The sequence below is a fragment of the Phalaenopsis equestris genome, unplaced genomic scaffold (assembly GCF_001263595.1).
Source record: "Phalaenopsis equestris unplaced genomic scaffold, ASM126359v1 Scaffold001257, whole genome shotgun sequence".
NCBI lineage: Eukaryota > Viridiplantae > Streptophyta > Magnoliopsida > Asparagales > Orchidaceae > Phalaenopsis > Phalaenopsis equestris.
Window position 1 is genome coordinate 58,320 of NW_018165696.1, and position 10,997 is coordinate 69,316.

The window sequence follows — 10,997 nt, forward strand, 5'->3', positions numbered from 1 at the left end:
GCGGCGGTGTTTTCAAAACGTCGCCCGCACTTATAAGCTGCCCCAAATGGACCCTTAACATCTCAAAGCTTACACTGTGTTCGGAGTGATCCACTAATCATAAAAATTAATGAATAAGAAAAAGAGCATGTCATATTAAAATATAAAAATATAAAAAGAATAATATAATAATAGAAAAGCATAAAAAATATTTCTAGTACTCATAATAGACATAGAATGAGAAAAAATTTTTTTTTTGAACATTTTTAAAATTCAATAAGTATTTTGGGGTTTAGTGAATAAATGGGTGAAATTGCCATGAAAAATGGTTAGGCAAAGAGGGATTGGGATCTAAAACTTGAATGTTCATATTGTCATGCATACCATTAAAATCTTTAACATCACATAAAAATACAACAACTACTTTTTTAAAATGAAATATTCCACAACTTTATGACACCAGCGTCATAAACATAGTGTTCAATATGTAAATGCATAAAGATTTTTGAGTTAGGTGTGCACATCTCCAATCAAAATAACTGCTCCATGGGAATTCCTTGGCTAATTTGGCTAGATAAATATTAAAATGCATCCCTTTCTTTCTCATACAGCAACTCATTTGTACTTCATAATTTTAAAAATTAAACTGCAAATACAATCTAAACCCATTTTCTTTCATAAAACAACTTAACATTAGAAAACCTCTTAAAAATAAAGTAAAAAATTACCCATCATGGAATCGGATATATAACAACTTTGCCTGTAGCCCTCCCAGTTTCAAGATATGAAAATGCATCAATAACCTTTGAGAACGGGAACGGACCTTTTGGATCATTAACTGGCTTAACCTTCCCACTCTCCAAAACCGGATTTAGCTTCGCTAATGCAGCTCCATTGGAAGTGACCACAAATCTGAAACCTGGAGGTAAAACAGGCCCAGTGAGCACCACCACAATTCCGCCTTCTTTCACTGCTTTGGCTGCCTTCTCGCCTTGCCCTGCATACAAATTTCTATCAAATGATTAAAACAAAAATATGAAAATTATTAATCAAAATGTTTTTATTTATATGTGAAGGATATTATACAAAGGATCTCACCAACAGAATCATATACCACATCAAATTTTTCTGGCAGTTCTTCAAAGTTTTCCTTGGTGTAGTCAATCGCTAAATCAGCCCCCAAACTCTTCAGTAGTTCTAACTTACCCGTACTAGAAGTGGCAGCAACTCTTGCTGCACCATAAACATGTTTTGCCAACTACAGAAAAAAATAGATTTCAAAATAGCACCTTTCACAAACCTATTACTATATAAAGCCATGAAAGAACTATGAAAAGAGATTGAGATGATAAATGTTTATATTTCAATTTCAGCATAAAGTTTTATAGAAAATTACCTGAATCACCAAGGACCCAACCCCACCTGCACCACCCAACACAAGAATGGATTTACCAGCAGAGAATCCAGCTTTCTCCAATCCTTCATTTGCTGTCTCAATTGCTAGAGGTAGCCCTCCTGCCGAAGCGAAGTTCAGATTATTTGGTTTTATGGCCAGCAATTTCTCTTCAACGGCAGTGTACTCAGCAAGTGATCCAAACTGCTTCGGATTATCTAAAGCTTTCTCATTGATATCCCCATATACTTCGTCTCCTTCCTTAAGGTTCTTCACTTGGCTCCCCACCTTGATGACTACACCGGCTACATCATAACCTGGAACAGTCTATAATAACAAAAGGAAAAAGAAAGTATATTAGTTCCATGGGAGAGATTTTTTTTGGATTCTAGGATACAATATTAATGCTACTATCAGATTTTGAAGAAAGATTCTCTTGCAATGATTAATTGTACTTTTCATTAATTTAAAAATCAGATTGTACTGGCTGGTTCGACCGTTCCAATCGTGAACCGGTCATTTGACCGGTTTGGTCGACATAGAAACGGCAAATTGTTCCAATTTTTAATGAATTGGTCAGTTCAAATATTATCCAATTTAGAACCGTGAACTTCTCTATCTCGAGGTTCGATGTCCGGCCTGATTTTCACAACTTAGGAACTTCTTTTGCTAACGGTGCTAAATATACAAACTTGTATCATCTTTTTATAAGAATGGAATGAAAAAAGGTTCTATTCACATTAAATTACAGAAATCAGTCCAGAAGACAGTTAATGCTGAAGAGATTTCAAATTTCAAAATAACATTTTACAGTTTTGGGCAATTTCAGATCTTCAAATCTCATTTTATAGCTCCAGGGGATGAAAATTCTATAAAAAAGAATACAGTGCTGATAGATGTTGATGCACAAATTTAAATTATAATAAAGTCGCATCTACTTACAGTACTTAAAAAAAAACTAATAAGTATAGAAGATTTAAATAATAACTGAAATAAAAGTAAAATTTTATCAAATTAAAATTAAATAGTCTAATTTTAAAGTAAAAGATGGTTAAGCTCGCAGTACTAGCCATTAAATAACTTAATATGTGATTAAAAATTATGAGGGTAAGTTGAATCTAAACAAAAAATAAGAAAAAAAAGGCATAACAAAATTTTATTCAAAAATATTTTCAAAATATTAAGACGAGAGATAAAGTTTATCAGTTTAAATATGAGAGTAAATACCAAAAAAACATTTAATGTAGTTTTGGGGATTCAAAATACATGTATTTTCCATATTTTTTCATAAAGAATGAAGCACATATTCTTTTTAATACATGTATTTTCCATATTTTTTCATAAAGAATGCACATATTCTTTTGCTTTTGCAAGATCATATATGCATATTGATGCCCGACTGTGATAGATTTCTAATGTCGCTCATCTTCTATGACGAGTGAGGGCTTTCCATTAGGTGTACGATTACCGAGTCCTATTTGATATAACTTATGCTTTTTATTTTTTTAAAGATATGTTTATTTAGTATATTTTCTTTTTTTAAATCCAAAAAAATAATCAAATTATTTTTAAAATACTTAAAACTTTAATATTTCAAATATGTTTAAAGACAACTAACACTAATTGTCATCGCTATCATATGGGCCGCCACCATCTCTGCCGGTCACAGTCAGTCACCTTCTCTACTAGGAAAAATTATCGCTGACCAATGCATCATCTGAGCTGCCACCATCTCTCTCAGCCACTATCAATCACCTTCCACCACCATCTCTACCAGCAACAACCATCGTCGACTGCTGACACTACACAACTAGCAATCATCACCATTGTTGCCCCACTAGTGACCAACACCACTATAAAAAAATATACAAAAATAAGATGTTTTAAAATGCTAAATATGCTATCATGTCAAAACATTAGAAAAAACAAAAAAATCATCCCAAATAATCTCTCAACTCTTGATTGCCAATAGGGAATTTTATGGATGGTTTCTCGAACTTAGATTGAGTTGGAATTCATTTATTATATTTGAATTGAACTGAATTTATGAGAAATATGATGTCTATAAATAGGGAATTTGGGACATCTTATTTAACAACATTGATTGAAAAAAATTTATCTATCCAGTTTTCAAACTTGTATGTGCAAATTGAATGTTTGATTTATCAAATGTGGTGAAAATGTGGCAAAGTAGATAGCAAGTAATTTTCTTGTACTGTGTGAGGCATGATTTATTTTATTTTGATATTTTCATTCCTTTTCTTAATAATGTACACAACTTAATATTGGCTTGTCAGTGTTTTTGATTTTTTAAAATGTGGTACAACTAAATTTCCATATGTGTGAATAAGCTAATATTTAGTTTTTAATTCTTTCTGATTGCTTCGGGTTATAATGATAAATTCATAATCATTTGAGTTTATATTTACATAAATCACATTGTTGACTTAATTGGTGGCTTGTAATATGTGAATCCTCAAATTGCATTGCATTAATTTATATTATACATCGCATAGTTGATTTAGAAAATCTCAACCTTGATTCATCCAACATCAAATTGCTATTAGAGCTAGGTTGCAAACAAATAAAGCTAAGTCGAGCAAGGTGTTGTTCGAGCTTGTGCTAGTTTAGCTCAGCTTGAGATAAAAAATATCTTTTGTGGCAGCGTCCAAGCTTGGTTCATTTGATTGTTTGAGCTCGATACATATTATGATCCAACTCATTTAAATACATAAACAAGCATCTTACCGGCACTTGATGGAGTTGAGCTTTAATCCGAGTTAAGGCAAAAAACTAGCGTCATTCAATTCAAATCTACCCTATAACTAGGCCCCAAGTTAATATTTTTTTCACTCTACAAGAAGGTTTAAATAAATCCCACTTATTTGAAATGTCCCCAGTCACTTCACAATTTTCAAGTAACTTGCCTCTTTCTTTCCATTTAAACATTACTAACTCTAGCAGCTTTCTTTCCAATTAAACATCACTACCCTAGCCTCTATTATAATGTTGGATAAAATACTTGATGGTATGACCACAACTTTGGATGTTAAGGTTCAAATCATTTTATTTAAAAATTCTAGAAGCATCTTCAGGTAGAATTTCTCTGGCAGAAATTTTAGCATGCTTTATATATATTAATACTATGTAATGATCAAATTAATTACCATAAAACTATCATGCAATTTTACATATATGTACTGTATATTTGACTATATAGTCAATAAAATTTAATCAATTTATAATTTTTTTGATAAAATATGTAGTTTGATTTTAAATTAGGTTTTAATTATATTTTTATAAAAAATAAGTTTTATTTTTAGTTATACTCTTACATCTCTTTTAACTCCATCACACATAAGTTAATTAATCAAGTGTTAAATGTGTGAAGTAATATACAGAGTCTTAATCAAGCTTCTTATTGAGCTCAAGCAACAAACTGTTCAAACTTATAGTTCTTAAGCTTATTAGATTCATTAATCAAACTATCATAAATGATCTCTTATCCAATTAGAACATGAGTAGCTTGTTGAACGATTGATTCATTTGAATTCCTAATTCAAGCTTATAGTAGCACCATCAAACTAAATATAAGCATTAAATGGTTAAAAAAAGATTTAATTAAAGATGAAATTTAAATGAAATCAAGTTGGCTATTGTTCTAAATAGCTATAACATGACTATCATGACGTTCAAAACTATATTCGAATAGTAGATGAAAAATTTGGTCATATAATTCAATTTGGTTGAATAGTTCAAAAAATTTCATTGAGAAATATAAGTTGTCCACACCTAAATAATTGAATGTGTCAAATTAAAACCAGTGAAAACTACTCAATCGTTTCAACAAATTATTGCTACTAAATCATCAAAGATTGATATGAAACATAAATTTAAAGAGCAATAGTCGTAATGTAACGGCTATAGTGATCAATTTAATGCTTATGAATTGGCTAAATAAGGTATGTTTGATTAATGGGCCGCGTAGCTAAATATTATTTGCCTTTGAATTATTTTATTATATGTAAAGCAAAACTTATAATTATCATGTTTGAGTAACGGGCCGCGTAGCTAAAATAAAATTATCATTTTCATCAGTCAATTAAATTTTCCTTCATTGCATTTCTTTCCTGTAAATAGAGAGGTTTTTTCATGTAACAGGACTTTTGCCTCTTCCAACTCCCCATGTACCAAAAATATTTGACTATATAAAAAGGGTCACAAGCATTTTGCTCGAAGGGGCAAATCGTTGTGCACTCCTCTCCCTCTCCCTTTTCTCTTGATTCAAACAAGGGGCAAATCGTTGTGCACTCCTCTCCCTCTCCCTCTCCCTCTCCCTTTTCTCTTGATTCAAACATTCTAATCGCTTGGGTGTGCCTCTCAGACAAATTTGAATTCATTAGAGACCGTAGGGGATTTTGTTCTTCTATTGAGGTGAATGGAGTTATAAATATCACATCAGTTTTAATGTTTTAAATTGCGCATAAATCATGCGTCTCTCATCATTACCCTCCAAATTTCTTAAAAATCATCCCAAAACCATTATCCCCACCAATCATCGATTGAATCAAGATTCAAAAGGGGAAATAAATGGGTCCAGTCAAGCCTATTAGCTAAAAATAAATTTAGAGGAAAAATAAGGATCACATGACGCACTCAAGTCTCAGATAGTGTTTAAACCTTATTTTTTATGAAGTTAAAACGGCAAACCCTCTGAAGAAATAAAAAACAAAAAGGTTTGTTTAATCTGTTTATCCTCAGACCAAAATCCTGTATCAAGTTCTGAAAACATGAACTAAATTTGAACCAAAAAATAAATGAATGGAAAATACAGAAGAGCAGAAAAATCATGAACTCACAGGTAATGGAGAATCAGTGGCCTTAAACTTCCCTTGCCTCCTCTTAAAATCCACAGGGTTGATTCCCGCAGCCAGAACCTTCACAAGCACTTGGTCCTCTTTGATCTCCGGCACGGAAAGCCCTTCATCTAGCCTCAGGACATTGACATCCCCGTACTCTTCATAGACCCATGCCTTCATCTTCAAAGGGATGTCTGAGGCCGAAGTAATGGTTTGTGTCGTAGATGGCGCAGATTCCGAGGACGAAAATATCCTTAAAGAAGAAATCCGACGACGAATTCGATTCTTGCACAAGGCTGCAGAGCTCACTGAAGATAAGAGACTAAGAGCTGGTTTTGGATTGAAGGAAGAGGAGGAAGGAGACAAGATTTTAAGAGGAGTGGTGGATAAAAGAGCGTCCATCTTCCAATGGCTTCCACCCGCCTTCAACACGGAGCTGTAACTTTGAATGTGAATGTAGATGGAGTAGATTTCCACGGCTTCGTCACCGGCCTGTAGGCTTGAATGTAAATGTAAGTAGTTTTTTTTGTAGTTGTGATATGGTCACCACCGGTAAATCTAGGAGATTAGTATTCATTTTATTTCAGTTTTTTTTTCTCATGGGCTTTCTTTTAAGGTTATTTTGATTTACATAAAATATGTTTAGGAAATCAATCTTTTTACTGGTTTGTATGTTCATGGTTTTAATTGACTCATGAAAATGATAATTTTATTTTTTTTTATAATAAATCACAATTATATTCTAAATATAAATGTACTAACAGAATTATTTTAAATTTAAAATATTCTATTATTTTAAATAAGTGAGATTGGATCCCATATTAAAACTTGACTTCTCGGAGTTGAAGTTACTTGAGTTCTTAAATATGAAGTTACTCGTGGAGCAACATCAACATCATACAACATATTAGAATTGAGCATAATTGAAAAAAAAGAGTGATGGGATTCTAAATCTTATTTGAGCATTTTGAGAGCAAGAAATACTACAAGAGAAAAAAAAACTTGAGTTTATTTCATATTATTTCATCCTCCATGAGGGCAAGTGCTTTTAGAATACAAAATTAATGCAATTACTAGCTAATCAATCTTTTAGCTAACAATTTACAAGCTTATGTTAAGGGTTCATAAAATTATTGCACTTTTCATATCAATTTTATTCTCAAGGTCGAACTGCATAAGTCGATCCGATAAAACATGCCCACTCACATGCTGCAATCTTTTGATTGGATCCTAGTTGTGAACTAGACAAAATACTAAATGCCCGAAGAAGATAAATGTTGAGCAATATGCACTTGACAAAAGCCTTGACTTTATCCAATGGTTATGCACTTGACAATGGCCTCGAACAAATGTAGGATTGATGTTTGTTGGTTTGTATCGAACTGATGTTTATGTTAGTGTGTTTATGTTAAGTTTGTGAGTTAGATATATGATGTTAGTGTGCTTGAATTGTTGGATTGATTCGTATTCAAGAATCAGGTACTTGTACAAATGAAAGTTGGAAGAAGTTCAAAAGATAATAAACTAATCAAAATGTTTTTGAATTAAAAAAATTAGGTTCCAGAAACCTTTGGTGTGAGGTGCTCAAATATAAAAAGTTAAAAAAAATCAAAAATCAAAAACAACAAGCACTGGCGCCTAGGCGCCAAAACTAGGTGCCTAAGCACCAGTTACTTGAGATCAAGGCGCTTAAGCGCCAAATCTGGCTCCTAGGCGCCAAACAAGCTGAACCATTGATTTAGCTTATTAAATCGCGAATTGAACCGGTTCAACACCATTTTGCCTTTAAACCCCTTCTTTTTCCTTTGAACGCACACCAGCACTTCCCTAGGGCTTCTCCTAACTTGCGATTATTATCGATTAAAAGCCTAAAAACTTCAGATTTCTTCTTCTCCGGATAAGTTTTATACTTTCACCATGTGATTTTCATCTTTAGCCATGGATTTCATGTACATCTGGAAATTTTGAAATTTTTGGAAAACCTTGGAATGAAGAGAAGGAAATCAATGGAAAATATTTATTTTGCAATATATTTGCTTGTAGGAGTCTTTAGAACTTACATTTGGAAATTATATGGATTCTTATTAGATTTGATATGGCTCATAAGACTGAGAGAGGAAAGGGGAAGAAGGTATTTGATCACAAGCGATTTGTCAGTCTTAAAGCCCAGGATCAATACAACAATCTGCATGTGTCGAAAAAAATGATCACAGAAAGATGCTTCTCTAGGCTTGAGGTTTTGTGGAGAATTTGATTGTAGCATGGAACTGGGAGAGCTTCTGCTAATTTACCGTCTAGCAGTCAGAATTCTATGCAAATCTCCTAGAGTAATAAGACGATTTTTTATTCGTTAGGGAGAGAAGAGTAGACTTCAATCATGTTCGGATCAATGCTTTTATACTAGTTGCCTTTAAGTGCTTGATTGTTAGTACTCGTCCTTTGAGCCTACCGAGGAGCAGCTGGAAGAGATTATTGCATTTCTGACTGATGAGCGTGGAGCTTGGAAACTAAAGAACGACCACAAGGTAAAATTTTTCTTCTTCCGGTAAATTTTTCTTCTTCCATGCTTAATGCCCCATCTAAGGCCTGACACTATTTCATTTTTGCTCAACTTCTTCCTATAAACCATTTGAGTGAAGTAACCAGGGAGGGAGCCACTTTAAACTTTTGCATTCAAAAGATGAAACCTGTAGATATTGGCTCTCTCATGTACAAGAATATTATCAGTTCTTCTACGGGAGGTTCTACCACAGGTTTGAGTCACCCTTCTCTCATATTTACTATATGTAAACAATCTGGAGTTAGTTTTGAACCTTGGGAGGAGATATTACAACCATTGAAGCTTATCAGTAAGGCTAATGTGGATTTATGTGGAAAGCATGCTACACTTGGTTCTAGAGGTTGATCTTCAGATATTCCTTCTACCTCTACTTGTACACCTTCTAACCCTACTTCTAGACCTTCTACCTCTAGTGTTATTGTTTCACCTCCTGCTATTTGGGAAGAACTTCGTGATCACTATCAGGAGCATCAGGATGATATTTATTTTGTGCGAAGTCAACTATGAGAGAATGAAGATCAATGGGAACATTTGGAACAATATTTGAAAAAGGAAAAGTGATTATGAGGCTAGTTCCAATACTTCCCTGGTGAGCTTTTTGAGAGGAGATCAGAGTGTGGAGTTTTCTTTTTATCCTTATTCTACTATGTTCGAACACCGAAAGGCTGTGGATGAAGAATATGATGAGGATGATGATGATGAGGAGGAGTTATTATGAGTCTAGATTTGTTTATTTTCTCTAGTTGTTGTTGACTTTTAGTTGTTTTATTGTGTTGGACATTGTGATATTTATGTTTACTACTGATGTGGATTCTGGCTTTTTAGTTGTTACTGCATTGTTGTTTACTTTTTGCTCCATATCATGTATAGTATTGCATGCTTCTTAGAGTGGTTCTTTTATTTTGAAATTTTCATTCTATACATGTTGATTTGAGATTTACTACTGCTAATGACCTGCTTTTACTTCTTGCACCTGTACGATTTTTATGCTTAGAACCCTGTGATAGATAATAATTCTATAAAAAAAAATTTTTCTTCATATTTGTTTTGTACTAAAATGTTTAAAACTGTTTAAAAACTTAAGTTTGGGGGAGGGAGAAAAACTTTTAAAAACTAAGCTTTATTTGTCCTCAATAGGCTATATTTAAAAATTATTTTAAAATAAACTAAGGCATGTGGTGTTATCTTCAAAGAACTATATTTTTTAGAGAACTATATTATTGATTCTATGAATGTTATAGTAAACTTAAATGAATTTTTTTTTGTGATAAGGGATGGTTCTAGAGTTAAGATATTTAGTACAAGAGAATAGACATATGTTTTTTACTATTTATAGTAGGAAAAAATTATATTTTTGAAATACTAGGAATCTTAAATTTGCACTTCAAAATGATTTGAGACATTATGAAAAATCATATTTATATTAATACACATTATCACGTAAGGAAATGTGATTTTTTTTTAAATTTAGGAGGAGGATAATGAAGTTCAAAATCATTAAAGACTTTTTTACTATTTATAGTAGGAAAAAATTATATTTTTGAAATACTAGGAATCTTAAATTTGCACTTCAAAATGATTTGAGACATTATGAAAAATCATATTTATACTAATACACATTATCACGTAAGGAAATGTGATTTTTTTTTAAATTTAGGAGGAGGATAGTGAAGTTCAAAATCATTAAAGGCTATCAAGATATAATAATCCTCACATAAAAAAAGAGTAAGGATTAAAAAGATCTTGAAAGAAAAGAAAAAGTAAAAAATATGGGGAAGAAGCTTGAGGGGATGCCTAATTAAAAATTGTCTTCACTTGATTCATCTTAAGGGAAGAAACTTAATTACAATTTTGAGATTATTATCAATTCTAAAGGTGTTACTCAAATTTTTACTAATGGAGTTCTCATATAATTTTGTCTTTAACTTTCCTTGGATTCCTAAGTGTGACAAATTATAATTTTTTTTTGAAATATATAAAAAATCAGAATTCCTAACTTGATTACTAGATAATCTTATACCATAGTTCTAACTAGGGCTGTCAATTTGGCTCGTTGTTTGCGAACAGCTCGTGTTCGGCTCGTTAAGCAGCTTGTGTTTGGCTCGTTCGTTAAGCCTAACGAGCCGAACACTAACAAATTTTTAAGCTCGAAATGTAAACGAGCCGAACACGAACAAAAGTTTGTTCGCTCGTGTTCGGCTCGAAT

General features: G+C 32.5%; 1 protein-coding gene across 1 annotated transcript; it reads right to left on the bottom strand.

Moving 5' to 3' along the window:
- Window positions 1–463: 463 nt before the first annotated feature.
- LOC110033692 (2-methylene-furan-3-one reductase-like) lies at window positions 464–6,711 on the bottom strand. The gene is made up of 4 exons (XM_020737744.1): window positions 6,232–6,711; window positions 1,376–1,699; window positions 1,078–1,237; window positions 464–976 (listed from the first exon to the last, which is right to left on the bottom strand). Exons 1-4 carry the CDS (start codon window positions 6,631–6,633, stop codon window positions 711–713), a joined length of 1,152 nt encoding a protein of 383 aa, XP_020593403.1. The 5' UTR covers window positions 6,634–6,711; the 3' UTR covers window positions 464–710.
- Window positions 6,712–10,997: the final 4,286 nt, after the last annotated feature.

Coding starts and splice junctions, on each gene's coding strand:
- LOC110033692 (XM_020737744.1), bottom strand. CDS start 6,633: ATGGACGCTCTTTTATCCACCACTCCTCTTAAAATCTTGTCTCCTTCC. Junction 1,700..6,231: donor CCACTGATTCTCCATTACCT/GTGAGTTCATGA, acceptor TTGTTATTATAG/ACTGTTCCAGGTTATGATGT. Junction 977..1,077: donor TGTGGTATATGATTCTGTTG/GTGAGATCCTTT, acceptor ATTTGTATGCAG/GGCAAGGCGAGAAGGCAGCC.